Raw genomic sequence first — 20,494 nt, 5'->3', positions numbered from 1 at the left:
GCTGAGTCGCGCCCAGCCGCCCTGTTCAGGATAACCCGTTCCCTCCTAAATAGGAGGGATACGGGGGATCCTTTGCAGGGTAGGGCTGAGGATTATGTCCAGTTTCTAGCGGACAAAGTTGCTCGGTTTCGGTCAGACTTGGACTCCAATCCCGCAGACCCAGCCGAGGCACTAAGGCATAATCTGGTAGGCCATCGCTGGGTTGAGTTTCAGGCTGTTGCCGCTGAGGACGTGGACAAGGCCATGAGAGCTGTGAGTGCCTCCACATTTGTACTGGACCCGTGCCCCTCCTGGCTGGTCGTCAACAGCAGGGAGGTGACACGGGGCTGGATCCAGGCGGTTGTTAGCACCTCCCTTCGGGAGGGGGTCTTTCCCCCTGTTCTTAAGGCAGCGGTGGTGAGACCCCTCCTGAAGAAACCATCTTTGGATCCAGCCGTTCTTAACAACTATTGTCCAGTCTCCAACCTCCCCTTTGTGGGGAAGGTTGTTGAGAAGGTGGTGGCCTTTCAGCTCCAGCGGTCCTTGGAGGAAGCTAGTTATCTTGACCCATTCCAGTCTGGCTTCAGGCCTGGCTAAAGCACAGAAACCGCTTTGGTCGCATTGACCGATGATCTCTAGAGAGCCAGGGATGGAGGCCACGCCTCCATCCTGGTTCTCCTTGACCTCTCAGCGGCTTTTGATACCATCGACCATGGTATCCTTCTGCGACGACTGCGGGAGGTGGGGGGTGGGAGGCACTGTTTTACGGTGGTTCTCCTCTTACCTCTCGGACAGGTCGCAGTCGGTGTTAGTCGGAGGGCAGAGATCGACCCCTAGGCCCCTAACATATGGGGTGCCGCAGGGTTCGGTCCTGTCCCCCCTACTTTTTAACATCTACATGAAACCACTGGGCGAGATCATTCGGCGGCACGGGATAAAATACCACCAGTATGCGGATGATACTCAGTTGTATCTGTCCGCCCCGTGCCAACTCAATGAAGCGGTGGACGTGATGAACCAGGGCCTTGAAGCTGTTAGGGACTGGATGAGGGTTAACAAGCTTGTGTTCAGCCCAGATAAGACCGAGTGGCTGTTGTGTTTCCCTCCCACCAATTCGGCAAGTATTCCATCTCTCAGGCTGGGGGGGGGTCAAATATTACGCCCCTCAGACAGGGTCCGCAACTTGGGAGTCCTCCTGGATCCACAGCTGACTTTTGAACACCATTTGTCAGCTGTGACCAGGGGGGCATTTGCCCAGGTTCACCTGGTGCCCCAGTTGCGCCCCTACCTGAACCGGGAGGCTCTCACAACAGTCACTCGCGCCCTTGTGACCTCTAGGCTGGAGTACTGCAACGTGCTCTACATGGGGCTGCCCTTGAACTTCAGCTGGTCAGAATGCGGCCGCGCGAGCGATCGTGGGTGCACCTCGTTTCACCCACGTAACACCTATCCTCCGCGAGCTGCACTGGCTGCCTGTTGGTCTCCGGGTGCGCTTCAAGGTGCTAGTTGTCACCTACAAAGCCCTTCATGGTAGTGGATCTGGGTACTTGAGAGACCGCCTACTGCCAATTACCTCCACCCGACCAATTAGATCCCATAGATTAGGCCTCCTCCGAGTTCCATCTGCCGGTCAATGTCGACTGGCAACCACGCGGAGGAGAGCCTTCTCGGTGGCAGCTCCGGCCCTATGGAACGATCTCCCCGTGGAGATTCGTACACTCACCACCCTCCAGACCTTCCGCACAGCCCTTAAAATCTGGCTATCCCGTCAGGCCTGGGGTTAAAGACCGTAACCCACCCGAATTGTATGAATGTTGTGCTTTTAATGATGTACTGTCTTATGTGTTAATTTGTTTGTTTTCCCCTCCTTTCGAATTGTAAGCCACCCTGAGTCCCCCCAGGGAAAAGGGCGGCATATAAATAAACTACTCATACTCATACTCACTCATCTGTAGTAAACTTCTGCCAGGATCCATGGGATGAGGCAATCCCATTCTAGTGAGACACTTCTTCAGATATTCTGAATACATGATCAGCTTCCTTACAAGGGTAGCCTTATGGTAAACTCACAATACTCCATCCACCCTAGATTTTCTCACAACAATACTTTAACACCTGATTGGACAATGTGACCTACACTAATGGGGGGGGGGAGGGAAGATTCTATCCTTTAACTCTACAGAATACATGGAAATTAGTTGAGCTGGTTTTGCTTTCATGCTGTGCTGAAATGATGTACTCCCCCCCCCCCGGGACATGTCATCTTCTTGTTCTATTTCCCCGTGATGCCATCCCATTTGGTTGATGCCACACTCTCCTCTATGTTATACTGCAACAGAACTTTACTCCCTTCGGGAATTCCCCCTTTCCCAAGGATGGCCCTCTTGCCTATCAAGACGCTTCCTTAACGACAGATCTTGGGATCCCAAGAGTTGGAATGCAAAGAAGAGATTTCTTAGGGGTATCTTACAGGGGGTTTTAAATCAATTTTAAGGGGGGGGGGTTGATTCAGATTGCTCACACAGGCTTGGGGGGAGTCTCCCAGGGCACAGGCCAGAGCTAACTAATGGGCGTGGGCCGAGAGTGCTGGGAAGGGTTGGGATTCTGGGGGAGACATTAAGCCATTCCATTGGGGGGTTCATCATCTCTACTGTTTGTGGGAGAGGCAGATATGGTGGGGGCCATGGGCCAAATTATGTTCAGGGGATGTGGGTTCGCTGTTTAAGAGCGATCGCGCGTTCCGACCCTCATCACCCTTATTGCACCCCCAGGTGCTCGGGATTACAGGACCCTGGTCTCCCGCTGGTGTCGCTTAACGCCAGGTCCGCGTTACATAAGTCTCCCCTCATTTACGACCTCATACAAGAGGGTAGAGCAGACCTGACGTTCATTACAGAAACCTGGTTGGGCCGTGAGGGGGTGTTCACCTTAGTGAATTATGCCCACCAGGCTTCCAGAGGTTTTACTAGCCGAGAGCCCAGGGCAGGGGCAGGGGGTGGCGGTGGTTATTAGCGAAAGTCTCGGACCTCAGGAGGTCACTGTGCCTCAGATAGGCAGGTGTGAGTCCCTTTTTGTGAAATGAGGCCTTGGAGTTCAGGTGGGCCTTTTTGTTATGTACCTATCTCTCTGCTACATTTCATCGGCCCTGCCGGAACTGCTGGATGTGTTAGCTGGATTGGTGGTTGATTTCCCCAGGCTTATGATCCTGGGGGATTTCAATCTGCCTTCCATTGGCGAGACATCCGAGTCAGCTAGGGAGTTCATGGCTTCCATGATGGCTATGGACCTAACTCAGTTAATTCAAGACCTTACCCATAATAGGGGACACACGCTCGACCTGATTTTTGTCTCTGGGCAGTGGATGAATGATCTAGATTTAGGGGATATTTCTATTCAACCCTTTTCATGGTTGGATCATTTCCTCATCAGGCTTGACTTCCATACTGCTACCCTTCGCTGCAGGGAGGCTGAACCAACTAGATGGTTCTGCTCCAAGCGCCTGATGGACCCTGAAAGGTTCCTGATGGAGCTTGGGACTTTTCCTGAATCCTTTGCTCACAGCTCAACCGAAGCCCTAGTGGAAGCCTGGGATAGGGCGGCCACTGGGGCCTTGGATCGCATTGTGTCTTTGCGGCCTCTGACCCAGTGTCGATCCCGGATAGCTCCCTGGTTTACCGAAGAGCTCCTGGAGATGACATGCCAGAAAAGACATCTAGAGAGTGGTTAAATGGCCATCCGGTCCGAATCCAATCAAACACTAGTAAGAATTCATATTAAATCCTACTTAGTGGCGATAAAAGCGGCAAAGCAGCAACTTTTTTCCACTCTTATCGCGTCCGCAGATAACTGCCCAGCCGGCCTGTTTAGGGTGACCTGCTCCTTACTTAACCAAGGAACTGGGAATGACCCCTGGTAGGGAGGGCTGAAGAATTTGTTAATATCTGAATAACAGATATGTTATACGGCGATCCATGGAAGCTGTTTCGGCTGGATATACCCAAGGGGGTGCCAGTCCCAAGGGTCGACAGAGCCCGATTGGTGGGAACGGGGGGCACCACGTGAAGGCCGGGTTGTCGTTTGATAGCTGAGAGGCTTATATATATATAAAAGACCCAAATACAACTGGTCTTGTTGTATTTGGGTCTTTTCCCTTGTAAGATTGAGATTGTCTTGGCAACATTTCAGCGAGGTCTCACTGTCCATCTTCAGACTGGGTTTTGGACTTAAAGTGTGGTTGGAGCTGCCGTCTATAAATCTTGGTGGGGGTATGTGGAGTGCTGTCTTTGTTTCAGTAAGTGGATTGATTGGATGTGTGGCTGTATCATGATTGGTAGATTGGTGCTGATTGGTGCTGGCTGTGTGTCCATTGTTGTTTTGTGTTGGGTGGTGGGTGGGGCTCAGTGGTGGGTTTCAATTTTTTTAGAACCTATTGTGTGGGTGTGGCCTATTTTATGGGCATGGCTTGGCAGTCATGTGACCGGGCAGGTATGGCCAACTTGACATCACTCATGCACACTCAGTCACATGACCCCCCCCCCCAAGCCATGTGGCAAATTTTTTGGGGACTCCTATTAAGGGGGGGGGGAGAGAGGGGAAAAATCCCAAAAATAGACTACTGGAGGATTAAGTGCCGAAATTAGGGAGATTGGAGAAGGCAGGACAGAGAGGAATCCAGTAGAAAGCTACCACACACTGGGGAAAGAACTTTGGGAGATCGGAGAAGGCAGGACAGAGAGGAATCCAGTAGAAAGCTACCACACATTGGGGAAAGAACTTTGGGAGAACGGAGGTGGCAAGGCAGAGGGGAATCCAGTAGAAAGCTATCACACTCTGGGGAAAGAACAGAGGACCTCTCTGTGCTTCTCTGTTCACCAGCTCCACTCCCAGGTATGGGAGTTGACACCGAATTCAGCTAGTATAGTGCGGATGGGCGGGGGGAGCGAGTGATGGAGTGGCTTCCAGACGGGCAGGGGTAAGTGAGGAGCAACTGGGCCAGGGCAGGCATTCCAGAAGTTACTTCCAGGTCCACCGGTCGAACCTCCTCTCACCGGATCAGTAAATTTCACCATCCGGTTCTCCCGATCCAGTGCAAACCGGAAGAAACCCACCACTGGTGGGGCTCATTTGTTGACTAGGGCTGCTTTCTAGATGTCTGGTAGGTGGGAGGTATCATCATGTTTATTCATGTTGTGGGGGTGTTTCTCCATTTCGATAGCTTCCATAATTATTCTCTTGTGAAGTGTTCAGTTTTGGAGATTAACCTGGTTCCTTCAAAATTAATTTCATGTCATGTAGCTTTAAGGTGCTGGAAAAAGGAGGAAGTTTTTTTCTTTTTTTCTTACTATGTTCTTGTGTTCTGCGATGCATGCAAAACCCAGCCTCAAGATGGTGAGTGAAACCTTGCTGAAATATTACCAAGACAATCTCAATCTTACATGGGAAAAGATGCGAATACAAGAAGACCAGCGTGAACAGCTTTAGTTTAGAGTAGCAGACTAGTTTAGAACTCAGCACAGGCTCAGAGCTACAAAGCTAAGCTATGCCCAGGCTCCCAGCTGTCTCCAGCAACTACTGTTTCAGTTTCCAAACAGCCCTCATTGGCTGACTTAGTTGCTATGCCTATTCATTGGCTGACCTTGTTACCATGTCTCTGCCAGGTCATGAACTCCCATACACTGACATACAGCTGCTCAATTTGGGTAGCATTAAAACTGAGACTCTTCCACCCCATCCAAGAGCTGTCAGAAACTACAGCAAAACCTTGACTACACTGCTTGGTCCTTCACTGCTTGTGGACTTGAATGTCACCTCTATATGGACGATACCTGACCTTGAACTGAGAAGGACTCCGTGAGGCACCTTGAAAATAAGGGATTGAGCTATATCTCCCCACCTCCAACCAACATTGAGTGGAACCAACTCCAGAAAGAGGAACCACGTAACACCATGCACCCATTCTTATTATCCCAGTTGGTCGAGGCATTTACTATGAATGATGGCATCCTTTCCACACCTGCTGAGGATTCAAATGATATACTTCATAAGACAAATACAGCAGACACACATTTATGGCTCCATCAAGTTCTTAGGCAACCCTGCTGCAGAGTTTAAATTAGCCAGACAACTTGAATGATCCTCTTGCCTGTTTTTAAATCTATGGGAAAAGAAAGCTTCTACTTTCACCCAATTCCATCTGAGTATCAATAAATCCGTTATTTCATTGGTATTATTGCCCACTTGCTTACTAGTGTACAACTGATTGTCATGTGCCACCAGGCCTCTTTTGCACTCATTCTATCTGAACAAATTATTGCAAAGTTCAAACTCCATCTTGTGTGCAGGGACTGCTTTGTGTAGGTCAAATACCCAACTTCCCCTTGAGCATCCAATCCATCTGCTCTGTGGAATAGCAACAAGAGACACAAACATGTTTTTCCTTTTCTGGTGCACAAACAAAATCTTGTGCTAAGTGGGCGGGACAACTGCTTTTCCTTGTAATTATCAGAAGAACAGTAATTTTTAATGCATCCCCTATGAATTTCCACCTACGAAAGTCTTCCAAGATAAAAGCTGATTTAAAATTATTCTTTGATTTCTCCCAGCAAAGGGAGGGAGACCTTTACAAAGAGCCAACTTCTAGCTTTGGTGAGACTCAACTGAATCACTTTTCTCTTTGGTCACAGCCCAAACACAGGTAGGAAGAAACACATTTGATATAAATTTGCATTGGGGCCATTGATGTAGAAAGAGCAGATTTTGTGCTAAGACTCTACTGAGATTTCAAGTAATACCTGTAAATCAGCTTACGCACAAACCTTGATTCTTTTTAATCTAGGAGGGAAAATGGCAAGAATGACTGGGCCGCCTCTCCTGCTGCTGCTGCTGCTCTTCTGGCTCCTGCCTCCAACTTTTCCAACATCTGCTGTGAGGATACAAACTAGATATGTGTTGCCAAAACATTTAAAAATTCAGGAATACTATTACAGGCCTGGTGATCTCATTATTGGTGGGAATTTGCCCCTTGGTGTCTATTTTAACAGTGCTAGCCTAGACTTTAAAATGAACCCATTCTGGACTTCTATTCAACTTTTGTAAGTTTCTTCTTGAGGACAATGATGTAGATGATTGTTGGCTTTGTTTGCTCAGAAATACTAGCGATGTTTCCGTGTCCTTGCGGAGTTCAAATCTTTGTGCTTTTCTCAAGAAAGAGCCAAGTTCATAAAACAGGCTAGATTCCCAATCTTTCCAAAATTCTTTATCAGGAAGTTGATAAACCACGTTCAGAGATATGAGTTGTCCAACTCATTAGGAACGTTACTGCCCTAGTTAAGAAGATGACTTGCAAGGTTGTTAATTTGGAAAGTATGTCATGCTGGAACGCTCAAGGACAAGCTCAAAACTGTTCCTGCAGGGGATCCTATAACCCCTATACACACAAAACTCAGTTTTGGAATCAGGAGTGTTTAGAAAATAATGGCCCTCAGTAAGTCTTTGCTGTGGTGCCCACTGGAATCTTGCACTCAACAGACTAAAAAAGCTGTTCCAAGAGAGAACAAGATTGATTAAAATTCTCCATTGGCCAAGTATGATTGGACACACAAGGCATTTGTCTTTGGTCCATAAGCTCTCAGTGTACATAAAGAAAAATAAAATACATTCATCAAGAATCATAAGATACAACACTTAGGGATAGTCATAAGTTACTAATAAGCAATCAAATCATACTCAGGAGCCTAGGTGGCGCAGTGGTTAAATGCAGCACTGCAGGCTACTGCTAGATCAGCAGTTCAGCGGTTCAAATCTCACCGGCTCAGGGTTGACTCAGCCTTCCATCCTTCCGAGGTGGGTAAAATGAGGACCCAGATTGTTGGGGGCAATATGCTGACTCTCTGTAAACCACTTAGAGAGGGCTGAAAGCCCTATGAAGCGGTATATAAGTCTACTGCTATTGCTATTGCTATTGCTATACTAGGAAACAAATAAAACAACATAAATCATAAAGATACAAGCAACATGGTTATAGTCATAAGTAGGAAGAGCTAGGTACTAGGAAGACTGAGAAGAATAATAGTAATACAGCCTTAAATAATTTGACAGAGTTGTAGAAATAGGTTGTTTAGCAGTGTGATGGTATTCAGGGAAAAACTGTCCTTGTGTCTAGTTGTTCTGGTGTGCAAGGCGTTATAGCGTCATTTTGAGGGTAGAAGTGGAAGCAATTTATGTCCAGGATTGAAGGCTCTGTAGATAGTTTCATAGCTCTCTTTTTGACTCGTGAAGTGTGCAGGTCCTCAATGGAAGGCAGGTTGGTAGCCATTGTTTTTTCTTCAGTTCTAATTATCTGTTGAAGTCTGTGCCTGTCTTGTTGGGTTGCAGAGCCAAACCATTAGGGTACTAGAGGGGAAATTTAGTAGGACTACAGCCACCAAAGCAAAGAGAATAAGGTAGGAATGATAGAGGATATAAAATGATATGTGATAGGGACACATGTCTACTTCTCCTTTCTCACAAATATATCCAGGTTGATAAAAAACGTTTGTAAAAAATCTATTAATATTTGGGACATCCTGCTCCAAAGAAAACCCCCACAAAGGTCCAAGACAAGGCAAACTCCACCAGCACAAACAAGCTTTCCTGTAATATCTCCCAATGTTTCTCTCACTATAGACCCTTACCTAACAATTACCACCAGTTCCAAGCCTTGGTGTTTGCAGTTAAAGAGGTCAATAAGGATCTGGTTCTCCTCCCCAACATCACCCTGGGCTTCCACATGTATGACAATAGCCAGTGGGATAGGAGGATTTCTTTAATCAGCCTCTTTCTGCTCTCCACGCGTGACCAAATGATTCCAGGATATAAATGTGACAGGCAGGACCCTCTGCTCTCTGTCATTGGAGGTGACAATGCCAAATCCTCAAGGCTGATGGCCTCCATCTTCAGCATCTTCAAGGTCCCACAGGTAAGGAGGCTCCATTTAGAAACATGATGGAATAGATAAACAACAGAGGAATACAGAGAAGCACAAGATGCCTCCAAAGGTGTTTGGGGCAGGGGGACAATAATATATATGTGACTTAGAGAATGGATGCTATACTGGGATTCATTTTAATATTTTATGGGTAAATATATGTTTCACAAGGGATGCGGTGGCTCACTGGCTAAGACACTGAGCTTGTCGATCAAAAAGGTTGGCAGTTCAGCTATTCGAATCCCTAGCACAGTGTAATGGATTGAGTTCCCATTACTTGTTCCAGCTTCTGCCAACCTAGCAGTTCGAAAGCATGTAAAAATGCAAGTAGGAAAATAGGAACCACCTTTGGTGGGAAGGTAAGAGCACTCTGTGCACCTTTGGAGTTTAGTCATACCAGCCACATGACCATGGAGATGTCTTTGGATAGCGCTGGCTCCTCGGCTTTGTATCAGAGATGAACATCACCCCTCTAGAGCGAGGAACAACTAGAACAACTAGCGAGGGAAACCTTTACATTTACCTATATGTTTCATATAAAATAAACCATTGGTTGATGGCTTCTTCTCTTGGATGGTCACAACTCTGCAAATGTGTTAATTGGTGGTTCTTCCTAAAAACTGAAGAAACCTACCTCTCAAAATGATTCAACTTGACTGATGAGTCACTAAACCACACAATGGGGACATTGTTGCTTTATCTTTTAAAGAAGATTCTCACTTTCTCCAGCTCAGTGTCAGCTTTGAGTCCACTTGGGAAGGCAGAAGAGTTTATCCTTCCTTCTTCCGGATTAATCCCAAGGAATCTGCTCAGTTTGTGGGCTTAGTCCAGCTGCTCCTGTATTTCCAGTGGAACTGGGTTGGGCTTCTGGCTGCTGGAAGCGAGAGTGGGAATCATTTCATCTCAACTCTGATGCCAATGCTCAAGGAGAAGGAGATCTGCCTGGCCTTCACTCATAGAATGAAAGATGAATCTGAAAAGCATATGGTCCAGTTACTTTTACATTCCAAAATGTGGCTTGAAGTTGACATCATTGTTTTCTTTGGAGACTCTGGAACTGTTGCAGCTTTTCAGTGGGGTCTTTATACTTATGTACTTAATGAAAGGGGGTCATTCCAGAATGTTTGGATCCTAACTTCCTCCTGGAAACTTAGTGTAATGCATCATGTAGATATATGGAAATCTCTAAAGCCCTTGCATGGGGCTTTGCATTTTAGGGATCACACCAATGATATCTCAGAATTCAGCAATTTCCTACTGACTTTAGATCCTTTGAACCCACAAGGGGATATGTTTCTCCCATTATGGTGGGAAAAAGTCTTTGTTTGCAGCTTCCCCAAACAATTTAAATTTTATCCGGACTGGATGAAAAACTGTACAGGGAAGGAGAATTTACACAGCATACCATCTTCCTTGTTTCAAACAAGAATGACTAGTGAAGGTTACAATATCTACAATGCCATCCACGCTCTGGCATATGCATTACATTCAATATACGTATCTAGAGGACGACCAGCCATGGTGAAGCTTGGAAAGAAGATCTCAAATGTCCAGTCATGGCAGGTAACCTCTGGGATTTTTTATCCAGTCCACAGATCCTTAGAGTAAAAGTTTCCCATATGCATTTCTTGAGTTACTCATGAAATATCTTTATCCCAGAATATCAGTGAATATCAGAACAGGTTAAAGCAGCAATTGTTATAAACAGTGATATGACTTAACTGTTGTGTTTAGTTGAAAAGGGAGAGGGGAGAAACAGAAATAAACCAAGCTAGTTATCCATAAGAGCCATGAAGGAAATGATGAGAAGAGAAGAGAAGAGAAGAGAAGAGAAGAGAAGAGAAGAGAAGAGAAGAGAAGAGAAGAGAAGAGAAGAGAAGAGAAGAGAAGAGAAGAGAAGAGAAGAGAAGAGAAAATAACAAGAGTTGGAAGGGACCTTGGAAGTCTTCTAGTCCAACCCCCAGATTAGGCAGGAAATCCTATACCATTTCAAACAAATGCTTAGCCAATCTTTTCTTAAAAACGTCCAGTTTTGGAGTATTTACAATTTCTGAAGGCAAGTTGTTCTACTGATTAATTGTTCTGTCAGGAAATTTCTCCTTAGTTCTAGGTTGCTTCTCTCTTTGATTAGTTTCTGCCATTGCTTCTTGTCCTGCCCTCAGGTGCTTTGGAGAATAGCTTGACTCCCTCTTCTTTGTGGCAGCCCCTGAGATATTGAAAGATTGCTATTATTTCACCCTAGTCCTCCTTTTCATCAAACTAGACATACCCAATATCTTCATGGAAAGTCCTGAAAGATTTTCAATGGTTGCCTGAATTTCAGGAGGTGAATGTCTCATGGAGGAGGTATCAGTCCATAGCAAGGATGTGTTTCTGACAGATGCTTCAATAGGGCAATTGAAGTCCTTGTGGGCACATTTCCACAACCACCTCAGTTTCTTTCTGTATGAATTCTGAAACGTGTTCCTGGTCTGAAATATGAGGTGGGTTCCTACCAGTTTGACACGGTTTGGCTGAACTGGTAGTGATATGCTGGCCTGGGACACAGAACTGGTAGTGACCCAGGCTGGCCATGCCCCTGAACCAGTTCCCCAGTCACTGCCATCACCGCCATCACCTTTTTTTTGGAGTTCTGAGCATGTGCAGAACAATTTCCATTGAACTGTGCATGCATGCACAGTGTGCATCCAGTGTGTGTGCACGTACGGACGAGCAAACTACCAGTAATGCCAGCTAGAACCCACCCCTGTCTGAAATGAATCAGAATTTTCTACATCAAAGAATAAATGTCCTGGACAGGGAAGTAACAACCGTGGCCATCCTCTTCCTTCCATATGTCCCCACTTAGTCACACCTGGTTCCTGAATTTTGCTCTCTTTGTCTATCAGGTAAAGAAAGTCAGTGGAATTGTATATCATTTTGAGAGAAATTATTTAATCATTCCAATAATGCATTTGTCATTTACAAGACAAATTTACAAGTAAAGATTTGTAAATGTAGATAGCCACATAAAGCATGAGAAAAGCCAAACAATGAAATTTTGAATGTAGCATTAAAATCTGTATACATAGGCATCATTTGTTAAAAGTAGAGTTGAGGAAGCCATGATACAAATGCCCAGACACTACGGCAAAATGTTGTTGTGCTGCAGAAATAGCTGAGCACTTGGTGTTACCCCTAATTGCTCAAATCTCCACTAATGGTTCTGTAGAACTTCTCAGACATAAACTGATCTGCTAAAATGAGGGCCATGATAGAACGGTAGGAGCCATGATGTCTCATTTGTGGCTTTCAACCAAGTATTCCAATTTCAGAAAATCTCTTTTGTTTCAGATTCTCCACTATTTGGGGACTGTCAAGTTCAACAACAGTGCTGGAGAGGAAGTCTCCTTCTCAGAAAATAGACAGAGGTCTGTTCGTTATGATCTTCTCAACTGGGTTTTCCTCCCCAATCAATCAAATCTTCTTGTGAAAGTTGGACACATCCATCCTGGGGCTCCCCTGGGTCAGGATTTTACCATTAACTCGGATGCAATTGTCTGGGCCACAAAGGTGAGTTGAAAGGCATTGATGTAAGTTCAGGGAAAGATTTTTTTTCCTCTTCTGGAGATGCAGAATATTATTCTAGCTGGAAAAAGGTCTATTGAATCATAAAATATGGCAGCTATTTGCTCAAAAATCTGATCTGCATGTAACACACTTCAGGTCCGATTTGTGGCAGATCCCAGAAAGGATTGGCATTGGGAAGAAGTTCTTGCAAGCCAGGATGCCGTTATGGTGGGCAACAGTGATTTCTATGGACTATTCTCACTATGGAATCAAATGTAGGACCCAAAACCAACAATCAAACCTCACTGCAGGATTTAGCAGTTCACATTGGAGTAAACAATGGGAGGGACTCCTACAAACCCAAGGACTACATTTCAGGAAATGGGAAAGAAAATGATAAAGTCAAACATACCCAGATAGAGTAGAGTAGAGTAGAGTAGAGTAGAATAGAATAGAATAGAATAGAATAGAATAGAATAGAATAGAATAGAATAGAATAGAATAGAATAGAATAGAATAGAATTCTTTTCTGATTGGACACACAAGGAATTTGTCTTTGGTGCATATGCTCTCAGTGTACATAAAAAGACAGATACATACATCAAGAATCATGAGGTACAACACTTAACGATAGTCATAGGGTACAAATAAGCAATCAGGAAATAATCAATATCAATATAAATCGTAAGGATACAAGCAACAAAGTTACAGTCATGCAGTCATAAGTGGGAGGAAATGGGTGATAGGAACGATGAGAAGACTTATAGTAATAGTAACAGCCTTAGTGAATAGTTTGACAGTGTTGAGGGAATTATTTGTTTAGCAGAGTGATGACATTCAGGAAAAAAAACTGTTCTTATGTCTAGTTGTCTTGGTGTGCAGTGCTCAATTGCATCGTTTTGAGGGTAGGCGTTGAAACCATTTATAAGATTGCCATTGTGCTCTGGGCTGACTTTTTAGGAACCTTCTATGATGATGTTTCATCTATGAATCTTAAGGAAGACTGCTTTGATTTATTTCTGTTCCCCCTTCTGCCCTTTTCCAATCAAACACTACACTTAATTCATACCATATGTATGTATAAGTCATTGATGATATAATCACAGATATTCATAAATAGGAAGCTTTAAGGTACTCTCCCTGTTTCTACTGTTACTAACCTCAAGAAATAATAATTGCCTTAATAAAAATAAGCATATCTTGTTATGTTGCCATAGACAATTTAATGAAGCATATGCCAGCCCTGAAGATGCTCCCAAAATGAAGGAGCATGAAGATGCTCCTGTCAGCCCTGAAGCCATTTGGGGAGCATCTTTAGGGCTGCTAGCTTAATGAGTACCAAAGGAGTTCAAGATTGCCTCAATTAGAACCCATTTCACCTGTTTTTATTTTGCTCACCTCCTCCTACGTCTCCAAAAATTCATTTTCCTCACACTGTTCAGTTGGTCCTCATCATTTACTGTTTCATCAAAACAGTAACTTAATGTCACAAACTATGGAACCTCCAATCCCCAGCATCCAGCTCCAATCTCCAGAATCCATGGAAAGGATAGGAATGCTGGTTGCCTAATTCACCTAGGAAATGTTTTTGGTTTCTGGGAAGCCCAGGTGAACCATTTCTTTTGAAGACTTTCACTTTTTTAAAAAAATATACTTTTTTTATTTTCCATTTTCATAACATATAATCACATGTATACTATTACATAGGCAATATCATATTGTATTAAGTAGTAAAAACATCAGTTCCTCTTGCCATCAACGCCCAGAAAGATAAAAACCCATTATTAGCTCTTCTGCTCTCCATACACCTCTTTCTTCTGCCTCTCTCCTACCTCCTTTCTTCCCTCCATCATCCTTTTCTACTCTACTTCCCCTTCCTTTCTCCTTCTCCTCTCTCTTCATTCCACTCCTCCTTATTCTCCTCATCTTCCCCACTTACCCTTTCTCCTATCCCTCTCTTCCTATCTTTCTTCTCCTCTGCTTCCCACTCTTCCTCTCATTCACTTGGTGTATTTCAGCTTCTGAGCAAACTCCATTCTATGTTGATGGTATTTATGCTTCCATATCAATATACTTAACATATCTTAGTTTTAAAGAAAAAATAAGAGAAGACAGTATACATGTGCAATCATATTACTTTAAAATCTAACACCCCTCGTCAACCCTAATATACATCCCTCCCTCCCACCCTCCCCTCCAATCCCCCCCAGCCTTCCCTCCCTCGATTTCCCAGAACCCATACACGGTATGAATCTTTAACAAAAACAGTCTAAAATATATTTGAAAAAAGAATAGAAAATTGATAACATCTTTAAATTGTACTTAGCTCCTCCTTGCTAGGCTAATTTTAAACAATTTATATCATTCCTGATCTTAATCATAAGCTATCTGGGATTTCTTAGTCCTATATTTATTTTGTATATAATCGATCCATTTTTTCCAGTCTCGTTTATATCTCTCGTTTGAGTAGTCCTTAAGATATGCAGATATTTTAGCCATCTCGGCTAAATTTGTGACTTTCAATGTCCATTATTGAATTATAGGCAAATCTTCCTTCTTCCAGTATTGCGCCACCAACAATCTAGCTGCAGTTATTAAGTGCAAAATCAAATTAATCTCTACAGCTGTACAATCAGTAATTATATCTAACAAAAATAACTGAGGGGTAAACTTTATCCTTTTTTTAACAACATTTTGCATAATCCACCATATTTTTATCCAAAATGCCTTAACCTTTTTGCAAGTCCACCATATATGACAATATGTAGCGTCCAGAGAATCACATCTCCAGCATTTGGGTTGTAAGTTCGGATACATAGAAGCCAACTTTTTAGGATCTAAATGCCATCTATAAAACATCTTGTAAAAGTTTTCTCTCAAGTTTTGGGCTTGTGTAAATTTTACATTTCTTACCCAAATCCTTTTCCATGTATCCAACATTATTGGTTCTTCAATATTTTGAGCCCACTTTTTCATACAGTCTTTAACTAATTCTGTTTCGGAGTCCATCTGTATTAATACATTGTATAGTCTCTTTATATGCATTAAGCTTTGATCTCTTATTTGTTTAAATAAATTATCCTCGACTTGCATAAAACCAATTTTTTGATCTGTTTTCCACCTGGCCTGTAGCTGTCCGTACTGGAACCATGTTTGAATTACCTTTTCCTCTTTTAATTCATCCAAGGATTTTAGTTGTAATACACCCCTTTGTAGGGTAAGAAGCTGTCTGTAAGTAATTATATCCTGTTTCTGTACTCTGTTCATATTTTCTATTGCATGTCTAGGAATTGCCCACATGGGTATCTTATCATTTAATTTGTATTGATATTTTTTCCAAACCCGCAGTAAAGCATTCCTTAAAATATGACTTTTAAAATTCTTGTCCACTTTTTTGTTATATAGCAGATAAGCATGCCAGCCATATACCAGATCACACCCCTCGATATTAAGTATCCTATCATTTGTTAAATTAATCCAATCACTAATTACAGATAAAGCTACTGCGTCATAGTATAGTTTTAAATTGGGTAATTTCAAACCTCCCCTCTCATGCGCATCTTGCATTATTTTTAGTTTTACTCTCGGCTTCTTCCCTGCCCATACAAATTTATTAATACCCTTCTGCCATTCCAACAGGTTCACATCTTTTTTAAGTATAGGTAGCATTTGGAAAAGAAATAATTTAGGTAAAATATTCATTTTCACTGCTGCTATTCTTCCCAGCAAAGATAACTGTAACTTCTCCCATTTTTTCATCTCTGTCTGTATACTATGCCAAAGTAGTTCATAATTATACTTATGTAACTTCCCGTTTGAGGTTGAAATATGAACTCCTAAATATTTGAACTTTTTAACTATTTTGCATCCTATCATTCCTTCTAGTTCTTCCTTTTGTTTAGTATTCATATTTGTAGCTAATATTTTTGTTTTCCCTAGATTTATTATAAATCCTGACACTTGACCATATTGATTAATCATATTCATTAAGATCTTACTAGATTCCTGCAGTTGGGTTAATATTATAACCAGATCATCCGCAAAAGCACGTACTCTATATTCTTGCTGCCTAATCTTAATTCCCTGTAAGCCCTCCAAGCCCCGTATTTTATTCAACAATATTTCCAAATTTATAATAAATAGTAATGGGGACAAGGGACAACCCTGTCTTGTACCTTTTTCAATTTGAAAAGAATCTGTTAAACTTCCATTAACTATAATTTGAGCTGTTTGCTGTTGATATATTACTTTAACTGATTGTAAGAAACGTTCTCCTATTTGCATTTTTTGCAGTGTTTTCAACAGGAATTGCCAGTTAACTCGATCAAAGGCTTTCTCAGCATCCAGAAATATGAGCGCAGCATGAATTTGGTTGTTCTTTCCCAAATATTCTAGTGCATTAACGATTAATTTTACGTTGCTTCTCATTTGTCTCCCTTGAATAAAACCTGTTTGATCATTATGAATCAATTGTTGAATAACCAACATTAACCTATTTGCTAGTATTTTAGTAAAGATTTTATAATCTACATTAAGTAGTGATATAGGTCTATAGTTTTTTGGTTGGGTAATATCTTGGTCTTCTTTGGGTATCAGGGATATAAAAGCTGTCTTCCAAGATGGAGGTACCTTACCTTCCATTTGAATCTTATTAAATAATTCCTTAAGAAGTTCTACCATTTCTAATTGTAGATTTTTATAGTAAGCCGCTGTCAAGCCATCTGTACCAGGTGCCTTCCCTTCCTTTAACTGCTTAATTACCTGTAGAATTTCCCCCGAAGTTATTGGTTGATTCAATCTTTCCCTCTGCTCTTCTTTAACTATGAGTATTTTTTCTTTATCCAAGTATCTCTCTATATCTAGACCTTTAATTTTGTCACCCTTGTACAACACTGTAAAGAATTCACAGAAGACCTTTTGAATTTCACCCTGTTGATACACTTCTTTCCCTCTCTAGTGCAATTTGGCCATGTTACAAAATTTTTGTTTTTTTCCTAATCTGATATGCTAACCATATACCAGATTTATTTGCATTGCAGAAAGTGTTATGTTTTGCATATAACAGACTAGTGGCTACCTGGTCTGAGATCAACATATTAAATTGGTCTTTTAATAAGGTAATTGCTTCTTTAATCTTTAAAGTTAACTCTTGCTCTTTCTTCCTAATTTCATCTTCCAGTTCTGTTCGTTTTTCCCCTTGTTTACGTCTGTGTAATCTATTTAGATTTATCAAAGCTCCTCTCATATATGCTTTAATTGCATCCCATACAATTTCCATAGATGTACCCTTATTCATATTAAAAACAAAGTATTCTGTTAACAATTTTTTACATTCATTAGTATATTTCTATATCTAAATAAATTTTCATTCAATCTCCAAGACCTTCTTGCTTGCGTCACCCCTCCCAACTCCATCCAAACTGGATTATGATCTGATAAAACTCTGGCACATATCTTTGTCTTCTTCATCCTAGAAAGCAAATCATTGGTAGTTAATATGAAATCAATTCTGGAAAAGGATTGATGTCTATCAGAAAAGAAGATAAAATTGTATTCTTCTGCATTTCTTTCTCGCCAAATATCTCTCAGTTCGAAATCATCCATCATATCGAAAAAGGACAGGTAGTTTCGCTCGCATTTTAGTATTTGGCCGAGAAGCCTTCTTATCTTTCTTAGTGTCCATAACACCGTTCCAGTCACCTAATAGTATGCAGGACCTATAATCCCACTGTACTAATTTGGCATGAAGCTTTCTATAAAATCCATCTTGTTGTTGATTGGGAGCATATATTCCCAGTAGCAATGTCCTTTTCCCTTCTAATACCAAGTCTATTGCGATATATCTTCGGTGGGGATCTGCTTCGATTAATTCAGCTTTCATATCCTTCCTTAAGTATATAACTATACCATTTTTCTTCTCTGAAGCAGAAGCTATAAAATGTTGTCAAATCTTGTATTAATCAGATATTTTTGGTCAATTGATCTAATGTGAGTTTCTTGCAAACAAATTATATCATTCTTGAACTGTTTAAGATAGTGATTTATTTTCTTTCTTTTCTGTGGAGAGTTTAATCCATTGACGTTCCATGTTAGGAACTTAGTTGTCATCTTTGGCTCCCTGAAGCTTTTTTAGAGCCATCTGAATATCCTGGAATTTAACCTTTGGTCTGGTTCCTCCCACTGCTTCTAAGGTGGTACCTGTAGAATCTTGACTGGTAACAGGTGTTTGTTGCGATTGTTGCTTTTAAATTGTTGGTCCATTCGTCTGGTAATCACACTGGTTTGTCTTTGTTTCTTGGCTCCTTGTGCTTCTGAGAGAGAAAGATGATCCATCCTTGTTGATAATTGTGTAGTTTGCTGGCTATCTTGTCCTTCTTGTTCTCTTTCTCTAGGTCCAGGTGGGGCAGGGTGTCCGGCCTTCAAGATATTATGGTAAAAATCTCAGACCTTCCATACTGAATTAAGACGGTATCTTTGCCCCTGAAAAATGAGTGCTAGTCCAACTGGTGCATCCCATCTGAACTGTAGCTGATGATTTTTAAGCTCTTCGACTAAAAAGGTGTAGTCTTTCCTAGATCTTAGCATTTGAGGTGGTATCTCTTTCAAAACAGTCACTTCCTGACCCCCAATATGAAGCTTGGTTTTATAGGACTCTTGCAGTATCATATTCCTCATGTCTCTTGTGGTAAAGTAAACCACAATGTCCCTTGGAAGTTGCTGTCTAGCAAGCCAGGAGTTAACACGATAGACCTTATCAATTTGCCAATCAAAATTCCCCCCTGGCCTTCCCATCAGACTATTGAAAGCTTCTGAGAGAATCTGTTTCAGATTTTCCTGGTTATTTTCACACAAACCTCTTATTCTTAGTGCAAGTTCCATTTCTCTATACTGTAACATAGTAATTTCTTTTTCAGCATCTCCGACTTTTTGTTGAACCACGTCTATTTTGGATACCAAATTAATATTAGAGTCATTAAGATCTTCTAATCTGCTTTCAATTCCGGACACATAATCTGAAAACGAATTAAGAACCCCCAACATATCATCCCTGATCTTCTGAACCCAGGTCTCAAGTTTATCAGACAGTTCTTTATGAACAATGGATATCTCCTCCTTAATTTTTGTTTCCATCATAACTACATGATTTTTAAAGGCTTCAGCCAGTTCCTTCTGAAAAGTTTCTTTAGTTAATGGCTCCCCTATGGGGGGAGGAAGTAATGACTGTAGTTTCGTGCCGGGGGCAGGCGAACTGCCCGCACTTTTTGAAACGGGGGGTGGGGAACCTTTTAGATAGGGTTTTGCTTAGAAGCCATTCCAAGTTTTAATCTTCTTCAGCCAATTAATAAATCTATGCTGGTCGATTGTGCAGCAACTGCTGTTTAATTTAGTAATAAATCACTCCTTTTCTTTGAAGTTTTAAACTCCGTAGAAATTCAAAGCCCAATCAGTGTTACGAAGCTGCTCGGCGCCATTTTGAATATCTCTTTAGCAAGTAAGATATCAGAAGGAATTCTTGTAAAAATGAAGCTAAGGATTAATACAAACAATTAAAAGTTCACATGTATAGGGTCTGCTCGTCTTGAATTCAGTAAATCAAAATTTTGTTCTGAGGGTGGGTGGTTTGCTTTGTGATGCTAATAAACAGCAGGAATTCCTGGCACGGAGACAATTCTGCCCTCGGGTGCCCTTCCTCCACTCCCAGAGTTGATCTGAGAGAGTTAGTTGGTGCATTGCCCAGCACAATTAGCTCACCTTATCTCCTTAGTCCAAAGAAAAGGTAAACAAGCTGTCAGATGGCTGATGGATTGCTATTCAGACAGTTTAACGCAACCAGGATTCCAGAGCTGTTAACGACCAGCTCCCACCGGCAAACCCCGCCCCCACCCCACCGGAAGTCAAGACTTTCTTTTGATTGAAATAGGAATCGATGAAGCATGTTCTTTGCTTATGCCATCTCAAGCATTTCCTCTTTCTCTTTTAGAAAGTGCCCTTTGCCAGGTG

General features: G+C 42.1%; 1 protein-coding gene across 1 annotated transcript in view; it reads left to right on the top strand.

Moving 5' to 3' along the window:
• The first annotated feature begins 5,340 nt into the window (after nt 1–5,340).
• LOC148049913 (vomeronasal type-2 receptor 26-like) overlaps nt 5,341–20,494 on the top strand; it is a 45,696-nt gene continuing 30,542 nt past the window's right edge. Inside the window, exons 1-4 of the mRNA XM_087705359.1 lie at nt 5,341–5,367; nt 8,353–8,420; nt 8,644–8,935; nt 12,278–12,496. Coding sequence (XP_087561485.1) covers nt 5,341–5,367; nt 8,353–8,420; nt 8,644–8,935; nt 12,278–12,496 — 606 coding nt within the window. The remainder of the gene's footprint in view (nt 5,368–8,352; nt 8,421–8,643; nt 8,936–12,277; nt 12,497–20,494) is intronic.

This window comes from Thamnophis sirtalis, unplaced genomic scaffold (assembly GCF_051295495.1).
Source record: "Thamnophis sirtalis isolate CommonGarterSnake01/CBP01778 unplaced genomic scaffold, rThaSir2_p1.2 scaffold_1, whole genome shotgun sequence".
Taxonomy (NCBI): domain Eukaryota; kingdom Metazoa; phylum Chordata; class Lepidosauria; order Squamata; family Natricidae; genus Thamnophis; species Thamnophis sirtalis.
This window is presented reverse-complemented; position numbering and strand designations above follow the sequence as displayed.